The sequence below is a fragment of the Netta rufina genome, assembly GCF_964035555.1.
Source record: "Netta rufina genome assembly, chromosome: Z".
In the NCBI taxonomy this organism is placed as follows: Eukaryota; Metazoa; Chordata; class Aves; order Anseriformes; family Anatidae; genus Netta; species Netta rufina.
In genome coordinates, this window is record NC_140126.1 from 40,897,973 (window position 1) to 40,912,937 (window position 14,965).

General features: G+C 37.9%; 1 protein-coding gene across 1 annotated transcript in view; it reads right to left on the reverse strand.

Annotated features, from left to right (window-relative positions):
- Positions 1-14,965, reverse strand: part of PTCH1 (patched 1) — a 66,349-nt gene that overhangs the window by 24,897 nt on the left and 26,487 nt on the right. Inside the window, exons 8-15 of the mRNA XM_084305681.1 lie at positions 13,444-13,591; positions 12,499-12,630; positions 12,037-12,192; positions 11,346-11,444; positions 10,065-10,190; positions 3,233-3,351; positions 1,448-1,847; positions 642-951 (exon numbers count right to left, since the gene is read on the reverse strand). Of these exons, the coding sequence (XP_084161807.1) occupies positions 642-951; positions 1,448-1,847; positions 3,233-3,351; positions 10,065-10,190; positions 11,346-11,444; positions 12,037-12,192; positions 12,499-12,630; positions 13,444-13,591 (1,490 nt within the window). The remainder of the gene's footprint in view (positions 1-641; positions 952-1,447; positions 1,848-3,232; positions 3,352-10,064; positions 10,191-11,345; positions 11,445-12,036; positions 12,193-12,498; positions 12,631-13,443; positions 13,592-14,965) is intronic.

Sequence of the window (14,965 nt, forward strand, 5' to 3'; positions counted from 1 at the left end):
GCTGACTTCAATTTAATTATCATCATAGTACCTGAAAGACCATGCCTCCTCTTGTCTCCCCACAACCCTTTACCATTCAGCTCAGAAAAAGCAGCACCACAGAAAGAGTGAGGACACTTGACTGGAAATCTAGAATGTGTGGTGCACTCCCAGTCCAATAAAACGCCTAAGCCACACTGAATTTTCTTCATGCCAGCAGTCCCAGCTGAAGCCAACAGGATCACTCGTGCTGAAAGTTAATCCTGTGCCAAAATACATTGCTGAACTGGGACTTTTCATTTACTGTTCTCAAAACACTCAGCAAACATTTATTTTCCCAAGATACTGGGCTGTATTTAGTCATTAATCAGAAATCAGAACTCCTCACTAGCTGCTTAGAAATTAATGGCATGAGATGGCCTCTCAAGAATATAATCTTTACAGCTTCAAAACTTTCTTTACAGGAAGTAAACTTAGCCACAAAGAACTGAACTTTTGGAGAAACAGCCAGACAGCATCCAAAATCAGATCAGAACCTAGATATGCTCCTGATGCAAGCAGCCTTTAACTGTGTGGTCATACTGGAAGAGAGGAGCATTACTACATTGAACAAGTGGTTGCTACTGTAAAATGAAGAAAGGTTCATGCAATTTTCCTCTTACCTTGCAGCCAGTCTCGAAAGTAGTGCAACCACATTTTGGGAAGCTGCCTATCCTCTTCCAACAAAACGTATGTCACATTGCTGAAACTTTTGTGAAGCTCATAGAGTAAGTGCTGGACATTTGGATAGTCTGCTTTCTGTGTCACAATGTACATGTTGTAGAATGAAAAGTACTTGAACTGTGCGGCAATAAAGTCATATTCCCGTGTCTCCCGTGGTACAATGTCTGTGAGATCTAGTCCATCTCTCACGCGGGTGGTTCCATAAAGGCTGAGCCCAAGTAAACCCAGGAAAAGAAAAATAACCACAATCTGCAAGAAAATATGGAAATGCATTTGGTGTTAGGTTTTTAAAGAAACTAGCAATTCATAACAGCACGCTGCGGAACCAGGATCAAATTTAGCACCCATCACCATACTTTTAAAGTTTCGTTTCTTTTCATATACACATACAACAAGGCTAAACTGTGTTTTATTGAAGGGGCTCTATATCACTGATGAAAAACTTACACAGTAACAAAGTTTAAAAGTGGCTTTAGTTTCACAGTTCACAAGCTTATGTTACTGAAACAACCAACACTCTGAGTCACCAACACCCTCTCTCTTAACTTATACTTAAAAACTATGTCACTACATGGCTAGCAAGATAAAAATTTTAAGGTATAAATACATTTTTAAATTATTATGAATTATTATTCCAAAATAATTCTATGTATTCCTTATACTTATTATTACTGTCAGGATAATTTTCTTACTAGACAAGACAGAAGTCCATTTTTGAGAAACAGGTAAATTGTTCTCTGGTTACCTTAGCTTTTGGTTTCAGGAGGAACGGAGCATAATGTTTTTCTGCAAAAGTTGAGAGTGTCCACTTTGTACAGGGTGGCTCAAGGCAATGCATACTGGAGTCTGAAAATTGGGAAAGCAAATCCCTCGTCGAGCTTGTGCTTTCTGGGCTCTGGCAGCTAAGATTATCTTGAGTCACTGTCACAGGCTGTACAGATATTTCTGAGCGCGGTTCTGCTGTGGTGTAGTACACCTGCGTATGGGGATCATATTCTGTGCGCAACTGCACTGTAGACTGCATTGTAATCTGGGTTTCATGTGCAAAACTGTGACTGCTGTATGGGGGTGGAGGACTGTAGCAAGTATTGTCATTTTCTGCATATGCTTGAGGCTCAATCTGAATCACTCTAGTGACACAAGGACTGTAAGAGAAAAGAAAAACATCTGTTCACATCCTTATTTTAATCAGACTAGATTGGGTAATCTGCTTCTGCCTGAAACTGCTTTTACTACTATTAGATGGTTTAAGTTAATTAAGCGTCGTGCTTTCACATAAATTTTCATCTGCACCTCTACATGCAGACGCTTCTTAGACATGGTTCTAATTGCAGGCCTCAGAGAATATGTGCACGTTTTTTGTGCTCAGCAAAAAAGGAAGCAGTATTTGTCTGAAGACATTGACATCAACTCATATAACTCCATTAATTACACATGCTAATCAGGTCAATAGCTAGGTAGTCATACACAGTCTGAATGCACAATGCGTGTGTGAGTTTGCATCCATGTGCCCATGCTGAGAATTAAGCTATTTAGATCAAAATGTAAACACATGACATACTGAGTTCTTCTGTTTAGAACTATTAAAGTAACTGTTAAATAATATTTGGGGCTTCTGGATAAGATCTCAGACTTTTGGGAGGCAGCTTGAAACCACTTGCCATACACTCACTCAATGTTTTAAAAATGAAGTAAACATATGCAAGGATTAATTTCCAGGAAGGATGGGCTACCCGAAGAGCCAAAATTACAGAAGTATTTCTTTGAAGCATTCCCTTTATTTTAGTCTATATGCAAGAACCTAACATACACCTTGTTTATTAAAACAAACAAAAAAACAAACAAAAAACACAGAGACAAACCTCTTCCTTTAATAAGAAATGACAAATTAACAACAGAAAACACTATCAGATATTTTTAATCAAGTGAAAAAAATCCACCAAAAAATGAGGAATTCAGAATGTTTCTTGCCTATACAAAGCGTTAGCTGAATTGCCTCTTATCTAAATGGCCAAATTCTGCAACATTTGGTGCAACTGTGGATAGGGGAAAAAAGGGAAAGCCTGATTGTCTGCTACTTCTAGGAATTAGGCCTCCAAAATCCAAGGACATTCGGGCATCCAGTGAAAGCATCACTGAATCAGAAATAAAAAGCAGGACTACTCTCTTGTGATCAGTTCCCTGTTCTAACCACTCCTGCAGAAACAAATTTAGGAAACTGCTTTCTCTCTGATATCAAAATGAAAAAGCCAAATCATGTCTGCTCTTAGGTGACTGTGAAAAGCAAAAATGACGCAAGGTGAGAAGAGAGAGAGAGAGATGGATAGACTTACTTTAACTTCTCCCCTCAGGTAAAAAAACATAGTAGCAAACACAGTTGAGTCACTAGAAATCAAACCATGACAATAACGCACAGACCCTGCTGCAATGAACTCCCACTATTGACCAGGGAGTTGACTGGCAACAGTGGCATTGACTGGTGACCACAACAAGAACACACCTCATCTATCAATCTATCAAACATTCTCACCTTGTGAAACAGCAGAATATATCCAGCCTCCTGTCTTCTCGACGATAAAGGTCCATGCTCAGGATAGCAGGAAATATTAGCAGAACCATAGCAAAGTTGAACACCACCACAACTGCTGCCTAGAGATCAATCATAAGAGAAGCAGTGTCGTTACTAAGTTCCGTGTAGGGCATCTCCTTTACAAAGCGTAAAACATCCTTTCAGTTCTCATCTATCCACCCATTTATCATATCAATCTGTCAGATGCTTTCAAGCTTCTCCCTGAGGAAACTGGGAGGTATATTTTCACTTTCTAGTGCCATTGGGGTAGTACTATTGTTGTTATTTAATTCCTTTTAACATTAAACTTCTTATATTTTAATATGTCTGTGCCTGGAGATGTGGTTGCACCGTGATTTTTAAAGCAGAAAAACAAAGTTAATAAATCACCACTCCTTCGTATGAGATTGTGCCCTATTCAGAGTCTCACGGTAAAAAAAAGGAAGCAAAGCTGGAACAAGGATTGAAGTTTAGGGATCTGAAGTAATTTAGACATTAGAATAACGTTAAAGCACATTATTAAATCAGTAATGAAATAAAGGTTTAATAAAATTTTAATGAAACCGCTCTATTTAGTTTAATATTATGCACTTGATGTACTTACTTAAAAGTCTAGCCAGAAAGAGTAACATTTTGGGATTATCTGCTATTGTTTTCAAAGAAGAATCAAAATTAATTTAAAAACACATAGTAAATCTATGTATTAACATGCTTAACCGAACTTGATTAATGACCAAGGCTACCAAATGGAGTCTTAAATTGGAACAAGAATACATCTTAAATTGGACACACCCACCTTCAAACCATACTTCAAACCCTTCCCACACAGAGATTCACAGAGAGTCTCCATAAACACACATGGTGCAGCTTCTATTATTATTATTAACAGCATTTATTTGTAATGCAGAATTGCTAAGAGAACTAGCCCTCAAAAAGAGGAAGCCTGGGCACAGATGGGACTGGAAGACAGTAGTAGGGTAGGAGACACACTTAAAAAACAACATGTATTGAGTCATCATCAGGTTAAAAAAAATGAAATCCTTATATTTTATCCATTAAAATAAGCAATAGGCATCTCAGAAGCAGCCCAATTTCATGTTGGGGAAACCATACAAACTAGCAGTCAAAAAAAACAACAAAAAAAAAAGAACTAACATTGGGCTACAAGAATGAAGTGGTGGACCTGACATAAACATGCCCTCCTTCTTCAAAAATAAATAAATGTCTGGTTTTGATGTTGAAAAATCGGGCCTCAAAATTGGCAGCTGAATATATGTTCATGTTTTAAAAATCCATGACTTATGTGTCTCTAAATTGATGCAATTTTGGTTTTTCCTTTACCTTTGAATATCAATTTATTAACCTACTTAATGACTTCGAGAGTTATGAAGCTGTGAAGTATGATTAAAAGACTAGGTACTATTTTCAGTTTTCTGAGAATGACAGAATCACTTATGTAAATATTTTCTTATTACTTCAATCATATTGTACACCAAAGTGGTGTTTACTGGTGTTTCTTTTTTGTTGTCTCCAGACAGCTTAAAGTAAAATTTTGGTTCTGCTGATTGTAGAAATAACTACTAAAACAGAGTTTATCTAGCACTTAAAACCTAATTAGCACTTAACCGTCTTAGAGAGAAAAGATCCAATAACTATTCCATGTTTTATAAATATCCACACAGAAAGGTATGTAAGGTCATAGCCAAGACTGAGATAAAGCAATTTCCTTTTGATCTGCTCCAGAATAAACTGAATCTGTCAGAAAAAACAAATAGCTGTTGTTGCAAGCAAGGTGTTTGCTGGACCTGGTTCACACAAACACTCCCTTTATTTCTGCTAAACCACAGAAAGTTCAGTCACCCATACTACATGAATAATTAGTTGTGTCTAACAAAGATCTTCTATCAGCTGAATTTTACTGAGATGTTCAAAAACCACAGCTGAGGCCCGACTCTAGTTCTTACTTCTCCCTGCATGGCCGAAAAACTAACATTAAGTCCTCCAATCCTTCTCTGTACACTTCTACAAACTTCCTATATATATAAATATATAGGAATATATAAAATATATATATATTTTGCAGGCTTTCTCTCCCTCACCCACCTCACCAGCATTTCAAGGTTGCACCAGTGCTCAGTTTTCACAGTTGAAGAAAATAGTTGAGATATTGCTCTTCTACTAATTCTTATTTGTTGGCTCAGCAAAAGTCACCCTGGTAAGGTGGAGTGTCATGCCTCCCAGTTCCTGCTACACATCCCCAGCTCCAGGGGCACCTGGAATAGCATGACACAGAGCAGGCCAAGACAAGACAAGTAGAGAGGGACGGAGGGACTGTTGAGGGTGACCCAGTCTATGAAGGTGAAGCACTAGCTATTACCTCACCTTCCCTGATGGCTGGGAATGGGAAGATATGAAAAATGTGATCACGGCAACATCACCTATCTGTAGTGATTACACTCACTGCAAAAGCACCAACAAAAATCTGTGGTAGCAGAGCCTCCAGCGTATGGGCAATCTGTTAGCAATGCCCACGCTGAAAGCATGCTTAGGATTTTTTGAAACAGGGCATCTGCTCTTGCCACTTAATAGAAAAATGATCAATTGCAAGGGGAAAGGGCATTAAACTTTCTTCTTGAGAAACCAACAAAGGTAAGATTAGTACTAGAGGGGGAAAAACAGGGCCTACCCAAGGGTGGTAAATGAGGGCATTCAATGAAATGAGATCAGAAGGAATTAAAAAAAAAATCCACTTATCATGAAAAACATCGGTTGTTTTCTGACAAACCTGCTCTGATTTTGCATCTTTTCATAATGCAGAGCCTAAAAATATGCTTGCTGCTGCAACTGTTAACTGAGACAGAAGAATGGCAGTCTGTGCTGGAGGCAGCAAGGGAGAAGGGAGCCAAGCTGGTAGGCTGGGGCCCTGCTGAAGGTATGTGCTGCTATTTGCCATTCCTGGCAGCCCACCCAAGGAGAATGGGTGTGCTGTATAGCCAGAGGTGATGAACAGACGAGGAGGTCTGTTAGGGAAACTTCCACCCCACTGCTGCCTATCTGCAACTCCCTCCTGACAGCACACAGACTCACTTCCCCCTCTTGCGCCCCCCCTTCTCTTCCCCTTAGGCTTTAATTTTGCTTGTTAAATTCTCATGTCAGGAGCAGGGTAAGCTAAAAGATGTGGGTAAAAGGAGGGGGACAAACAGCTTCAGCAGAGTAAGATAATTGAATGAGCTTCAAAACTTACATTCTTTCTGTCCACAAACCCACCACCAGCACCTGGTAATGCACTTTTACATTTACAAAAAAAATAAAATAAAATAAATAAACTTGTCATTCTTACTGTGAGGAAAAAAGTTACTGCTATGACTTAATGGGCAAAGTTTCACTTCTGCTCATTACTAAATCTACACCACTCCTCTGTTGTTGGGGAGGAAGTTTGTGGTGCAAGCAAGCAAGTTATGTGAATTTTTCATGAAACCATGCCTTCTCTTTTTCTGGGTGGAATTTATTCCACAAAGGTGTCTGGATATTCTGTCTGAGGAAAGAATTCAGACCAGTGGTAGTTACATTCTACCATGCCTCCTTTGTTTACACTTTAAAAAAAAAAAAAAAAAAAAAAAAGTACTATGTTTAAGACATTCCCACAGCAAACTTCAAACACTTTCAGTCGATTCATTTGGTAACCTCTCTCCCACCTAACTCCCAACTTTAAGAGATGACATGCATCAGAAAATTCAGAACCTACTCCTTCACAGTCCTGAGCACTCTCCTACGGGTTATTCTTGAGACTGAATATTTGGGATACATGCAGCTTCTCAGAGCCTAAAACTGCTTAAATAACCGGCTAATGAGATCAATAAATGAAAAAAAATGCAAACATGTAAAAAGCTAAAATAGTCTCTATCCACGTAACAATTCATTTTTTAAAATCTCACTTTCAAAATGACCGATTTCCATTTTCTTTCTAACTCAGCAAGAGCTAACCCTAGTGGATTCCAAAAACAGCAGCAAACTTGCAGTGCTTAAGTTCCGTGAAGTAAACGAACAACTCAGAGGTATCAATGAACTGCTTTAGCTGGCAGAACAGGACAGAAGCTGAGAAAGAACAAAGCATTGATATGTAAAATGTGAGTTTCTAAATAAAAGTTGGACTTGCACATGCAGGAAACCATTTAGTCTCCTTCAGCAGCTGGGTTATTTTACAGATACTGGGCCTCAAAAGTTATGGAAACTTTGACAATTATCTTGCAATGTCTTAAGGAAAGTGTATGAAGAGCAAAATAAGGTCAAGAGCAATCCTTTTTTAAGCCCATCTGTTAAAAATTCACTATCTAGATGAGAAGAAGGCAGCATCTGTGGAAAGTAAACTGCAGTATTTCATTGCTTTCTAAGTCTTGCTAGGGAGCTATCAAAGACAGCAAAGAGTACTTGTTTAAACAAGGCTGAGTAAGAGGGAGAGGGAGGAAAAAGACTGTAAATAAAGAAATCTATATATAAATACAGACCACTCACCAAAACTTGCCATGGTTATCTGATTCTGAATGTCGTAATTAATGCATAACCTACAACTGATTTTACCTGGTGAAGATGGACAAAACAAGTAACAGATGCTTTGGGGATGTCATATTAGCTTACCTACATATATTGCTCTATTTCCAATAAACCCTCAGTACAGGTCTCCAGCTACCCTTTTTTTTGCACATTTCTGCATCTTTAATATAGATGTGTGTCATTGCTGTTTGTGACCAAAGACAGACTACAGATGCAAGTGAGGAAAGATTGAGCAACTCAAACATCAGTTTCTGAACACCCAAGTGCTCCTACACATAAATTCCATATTAATCACTGCCTTAAGAAGAACTTTGATCGTGATGTTTTTATTCTGAATAACGTCAACATGTTCATACAGGAATATGTTGAAATCTCATCGAGAACTTTTTGTTTCTCATTTTGTTTGGTGGATTTTCTGAACTTCCACTGATTCAGCCTACATGGTGGCAGCAGGCAAGATGACTCTTGGAAAGGTATATCTGACTTATATTCAGATTACATTTACAGCTGTTGTCTCCATTTATTTTCCCAGGGCAACCTGTCATGTTCTGATGTGAAGAATGAGAACAGAGACAGGCTGAGCAAAATTTCATCAGAGAAGAAAAAAAATAATTTTGGTGGCTGTCACTTGACAGCTTAGCAGTATGTTTAGGTCAAAATGGTCAATCACTGTTTGGGGATGTCATATTAGCTTACCTACATATATTGCTCTATTTCCAATAAACCCTCAGTACAGGTTTCTTACAAGATGTGTTTAGGCTAAAGTAACTACTGCAAAACTCTGTTACTACAAAGCTAGACAACAGGAAAACAAGACTCCTCCTCAGATTCTTAGAGAAGATCTCCAGTATTCTGTTAACTGCTTAAGGTACATGTGTTGGATGCTTGATTTTGGGCCACAGATTTAAAAGACATAAATCACTTCTTCCAAAATAAGAAGTATTACGCTTCAAAAATATTTCACATCTTAAGACTGGTCTTTGCCGTAACATAAAATAATGCACTGTAATGTTGCCTGCAAGAATAGACATTTAGATTTTGGCTGGTCAGCAGAACTAAATACTGCTAACCACTCAGGACCAAAGGTCTAGTTTTAGTTGCCACAGATAACTGCTTCTCAATTGTGCAGCAAACCAACGAGTCCTTTACTTCCTCTATTATTCACTACCAAAATGCCTATTGAGATAAAAGTGGTAAATGAGTTATTAATGCTTATTGGTCGTGCAGCTGCAATCATAAACAGTTTACTATTTTACAGCTTAATGTAGGCATACCTAAATTTTGGAAAACAGCAAAAATTGCAACATGTATTGAGAAAAATTGCAGTCCATGCTTCCTCTGTGTAGCCAAGGGCTCAAGGAGAATGAAAAATGACTGGAGAACAAGGCTACATCAGAAGAAAAACGGCTACTGAAAAAGTCTGGTTTGCCTGCTCTGCACCAAGGTCAGACAGTGCTATAAATTGTTTGTGTGTCAAAGCAGTGTCTGATGGGAACCTCCCAAAGCCTTCTTCAAAGAGCCCTTGCTTTTAAAGGAAGCTTTCTTCAGCACCCTTAATATTTCATCTTCCTGAGGTTGTATTATCACAAGCAAATACAAGAAGACAGAGGAAAAGGGAGAGAGAGCGATACATGGTTCAGCACATAAAATTCACATTTTCTCTCAAAGCAGTTGGAATATAAAATTTTTGAAGTTTTCTACAAGGCTTTGTTAAAATTACATTGGGAACAAGGCAGTACAAATTAGCTTTAGTAAAAATGAATATGGCAAATGCATTCTTGCTGCTGTCATTGAACTTTGGTTGTAGTTCTGAAAAGCAGCAAATTCGACAAACCTGAATGAAAGGATTAAATTTTCTACTTAGAAATGTTACAGTATACACTAAAGGACAGTCCAATGCTCTTAACCGCCAAAAGAATGCAAATCTTTCTGGTGTCTTTCTTCTGCTTAGATGCACACATCTTGCTTTTTGCACTCAACCCAGTTGTGGTGGGACAGGGTTTTCTTTCACCTGCCAGTATGATGCAAGAGACGCCAGGCATGAGAAATGGGAGCAGCACAATCAAGGGCAGACAGCTGTTGTTATTACCCAGATCTATGGTAGCCAGCGATCACATGTTGGTTCAGTGAACTGCAGAAGCACTGAACATGGAATTCACTACTATCACTAAAAGGTATCATCATCATTAGTCCCATAATGGGACTAATCTACAAGAGCTAACAAAACAGCACATAAACTTACTTGGAGTGAAAATGCTCGTAAAGCAGGAATAGGGATTAAGGCAGCCATAAAGAAAGCAGTAACATTGCTGATAGATGTAAGGGCTACACTTGCTCCTGTTCGCTTCAAACATTCACCTGTTCTGTCCTGCAAAACAAATGGTGTATCTTAGAAGTCATGTGAATAAGGTGGTGTCCTGCAAATGAAGGGGTCATCCTACAGATATAACACAGTAACACTGAAAAACTATTACAAGGAAATTCTGAATAAAAGTGTGCATTTCAATAAAAAATATACAAAGTATACTGTCCAGGAGAAAAGAATATGACACATTAAGTGCTGATGTTTTCTTAAGGGTAGAAGACACTATCAAACCTGATTCTACCTTCAGTAGACACAACTAAATTGATACTGACATTACATCAAATAGATTTGTAATTTAAGTAGGATGCATTGTCTACTGGTAGAGTCACATAGTGTTCTTAATATTTTTCAGACAAAATAAGCATGTATTGATAACACAGCTACATAACATATCTACAGATCTTGAAGATAGACATAACAACAACAACAACAAAAAAAAACAGCAACCCCAAACCCAGGAACCACACACACATGGAAAAAAAAAAAAAAAAAAGGACAAGTCAACATAAGCACAGGACACTTTCCCAGACCAGTAGGCTATTTTGAAGTAGACTGAGGTTATACTAATGGTACGCTGAATCAACTGCAAAGAGCACATGGAAAACATTGTTTGTACTGAATAGGATGAGCAAGTATACATTATTTTTAAATGATTTGTACTTTGGATATGAAACTTTGGACCGAGGATAAAAAAGGTCACTATTATGAAAAGATCACAGAAGCAATGACATCTTAGATTTTATAACATGAATATGTTACGCTTTGTAATGTCATTGTCAATAATAAGTAAAAGCAAAGAAAAGCAGAAAAAAAGTAAAATCTCAAGTTAAAAGTCATAACAAATAAATAAAAGTAACATAATACAAATATATATTTTTTCCTTCTCTTAGTTTTCACCCTAAAATGTTTGTGCTCTTCTATTAAAAACACTCATAATTTTAATGGTTGACTCACATTTGAGTATGTTCCCAAATTTACATTGACTTACACAAAAATTTTGTGCATAATTTGTATTATATAAATCAGGAGAAGATCTCTAGGGAAAAAAAAAAAAAAGTGGTTTTTTTTTTTTTTGGTAATTGTTACTAATTATGTATACATTATCTTTTTCTATATGAAGCCTTTTATTTTTACCCCAACTCCCCATTTTGTCAGTACCTCGAATGGAATTCTCTTATTCTGCCCTGTTTCACTGAATGCATGTGCCAGAAGGAAAACATCATCTACACCAACTCCAAGAGCAAGAAAAGGCAAAACCTTGGGGGAGAAACAAAACAAAGAAAAACAAGAAGGTTGTTTCATGGTCTACCATGCAGCTAGTTGTTACATGGCTAATTAAAGTAACTTTAACATTACACTCTGAACACATATCCAAGGGTAAAATAAAAATCAAAAGGATGCAATATAGCTATAAACTTTTATTCTGAAATACATTCAAGAACTTCCAGTATACCATTTATGGGCCCAAAATCTCACTAAAAGTAATTTGAGTTTTGGGTAAACAAAGAATATGAGATAATATTTGAAGTTATTTTCAAAATATAACATCCTGATATATTATTGCAGCTTCTTATACTCAACCAGATACCATCACTTGTATTGAGACACAGAAAAACAAAGAACTCAGAATCTAGTAATTATACAAACTAAAGGATATCTGCCTTTTTCTTTAATATCATTTGACATCATCATTACTTAATCTCTCACAGCACAAGCTGTGAGATAGGAGAAAGACACAAACATCTAAAATCAAAATACTTGGGCAGCTTTTTTTCCTCAAAGATTCAGTTGTGTTCATTCAGTAACGAAGTACTAGTAACATAACGTCAGACTCGTGGCTCCTAAATACCTGAGTTGTGGCAGCATTAAAGGAAATTCCAATCAATGAGCACAGGCCCAATCCTGCAGCCACTGAGAGAGCAACCAGCAAGACTCCTGCCAGCCCCACAGCACCCTGAGACTTGGCACAATCCCACCGCAACATTGTTAAACAGGCGTAGGCAAGCTGAAAGGAAGGGTGGGAGGGTATGGGAAAAAAAAAAGGCAAAATATCAGAGTGGATCCTTCTCCAACAGCTACCCGCCTTCTTCCCCAAATACACTTTGTTACAGGCACTTTTAAATAGGCATATTAGACATGTTACACAGAGGAACAGATGACAACACTGAAGCAAATGTTTACAAATTGTAAGGGTGGGGTTTTTTAAGTATTCAAAAAATGTTCTGGACTACTGACTGGTAACAATGAAGTGGATATTTAAGCCATGCTCTACTGCCAGAGACAAATAAATAAATATAACTTGTTTTATTACCATTAGTAAGTAGCCACTAGCTACTCTGATGACGCTGACATCAGAAAATGACTTCAGGATGTCATCCAGGGTGGTTGTAGTAAAGGAAAGCACCTTCTGAGTAGAGTTTTGTGCAACACTTTGATGAACAACCTATGAAAAGAGAAACAAAAATTGGTGTAACTCATTTGAAAAGTTACCATTTTCTACAGCACGCATCTGAACCTGCTTTTGCCTTTATGTCCCTGTTAAAGCATGCACCCTACACAGGAGATTTCACTGATGCTAAATGAAACAAGCATATTTTATCATTATTTCCTGGAAGCTACTCCTTATCAAACAAGAATTTGCATCCTTCAGGAAAGGCTACTGCATTCGCAGCTCATTTCAAGCATTTCATTTAAATGCTGAAGTGTAAAGGTTTCCTCTTTCTGTAATTCTGGCACTGACTTGCTGCTGTATGAGTTTTGCCTTTAATCTAAGGCCAGCGTGCTCTTCAGGGTACTCCTCTCTCCCCCTCTGCCTGGACGTTTCACAGAGGTCAGAGGCAGCACAGCAGAGGTCAGAGTTTGGGACACAAAGGCCAGGCACTGTCACATGGCCTCCCCACCCGGGCTGCTGCTGGGAGAGCAGTCAACGGCTAGCTAATGTTTTCCAGACACCTTTAGAATAATCACGCCAACCAATTGCTTTTGAATTCCAAGCAGCTCTTCAGTTCCTTCTTGCTCTCAGCAAAGCAGAAATGTGCGAGAGAGCAAATTGCAAAGCCTTTGTGGCTTTTCATATCTGAATAACCAAGCAGCTTCTCAATTAAAAAGAGAATAAATCACCTTTAAAGCTGAGAGGCAAAAACTCAGTTTTAGTTAAGCATCTTCCCTGAAGCAATACTGTAAAAAGCTGTGAGAAGGAGATGTTGATCTCAGTAAGGTTTTATAGTACAGCATTCTAGGTTATTTTCAGTTTTACCTCAACATACATCCTCTGCCAGGCTTCCAGAATTGCTGCTGCCTTATCCTCATTCCAGTTGATATGTGAAACATATTCATACCCCTTGAAGTGTTCATACATTTGCTTCGGAGTCATTAACTGAAACATGGTTTGCAAAGCCTGTGCACTGTAACATGGAGAGAAATGAGAGGAGAAGAGGCATAAAATAAGCATTTTCAGGAAATTATTTTCATGGCATGAAAACCAAAACGAGAGCCTAATAGGAGCTTGCAGGAGTTCATGATTTTATAGGGCACATGTTCATATTAAAATTGAACAGAGTATAATTATTCTACTATGTATCTGGTGCAGCTGTACTGGTCTATGCAGTATTGAGGCTAAATCTGTTTTCCCTGAAGTTAATGATAGTTTTGCCATTATTTTTGGTAGGATAGGTTTTGTAAGCAAAGAATGTAACCCTGTAAATCAGTTGTAAGGATCATAATTAACAGACAGATTACTGTGAAGAGGCCAAAGGAACAGTTATTTCTACAAGATCATGTAAATGCTGTTGGCAATTTGTCATTTGAAGACCTTGGCATTTTTTTTCAACCCTTGGAAGAAATACCAGACTAAAGTCACAATGGCTGACAAGCTTCGAGGAGTATAGAATGGCAATTATGCATCCAGACTTTCTACAGCATGCAACTTTATCCAACAATTTTAGAACGTTAAGGAACTATTTTATTTCTCACTGAGAATATATTCTTTGGCTACATAAATTTCTTTGGCTAAGTATATTCTTATGATCCTATAGAGGTTAGAAGAAAATTCTTCACTGTAAGGGTAGTGACTGACAAGAACAAGTTGCCAAGAGAAGCTGTGGATGCCCCATCCTTGTGGGTGTTAAGACCAGGTTGGATGGGCCAACCTTTGGGCAACCTGATCTAGTGGGAGGTGTCCCTGCCCATGGCAGGGGGGTTGGAATTGGATGATCTTTAAGGTACCTTCCAACCCAATCCATTCTGTGACTACTTGTTGAAAGACTTATTGCAAGAAATACAGCTTCACGTTTCGTGTCAATGTAAAAAAAGAATTCAAAATCCATATCAAAAGTTCTCTCTATTAAATATGGGAGAATTGTGCTTTGTTTAGCTTAGTGTATCCTATATTTTTCAGAACAGCTCTCTCATATGCTTTTCCCCCACAGAAATTCAGTGTTCCATGACTTCTTCAAGAGGTCTGAAACAAAGGGTTTTGTTTTATCAGTCAAAAATGTATTCAGGATGTAGTAGCACAAAGAATAGACTTTTCTGCATATTGAGTCTAAACAAAAAGCTTAGTGGAGATTTTTGAATGCTGAGAAACGTTAAACGTGTGAGCACATTACCCATATTATTTTTCCCCTTTTTCCTTTGATCATATTTCAAAACATGATCAAAGTTGTTCAGTGCTTTAAACGCTGTTCAGTGCTTTATGCATACATGCTAAACAACAAAGCTCCCAGGAAAAAAACCTTTTTTCTGAGCAATGTACATTATCATTCTGAGGTTAGAAGCAG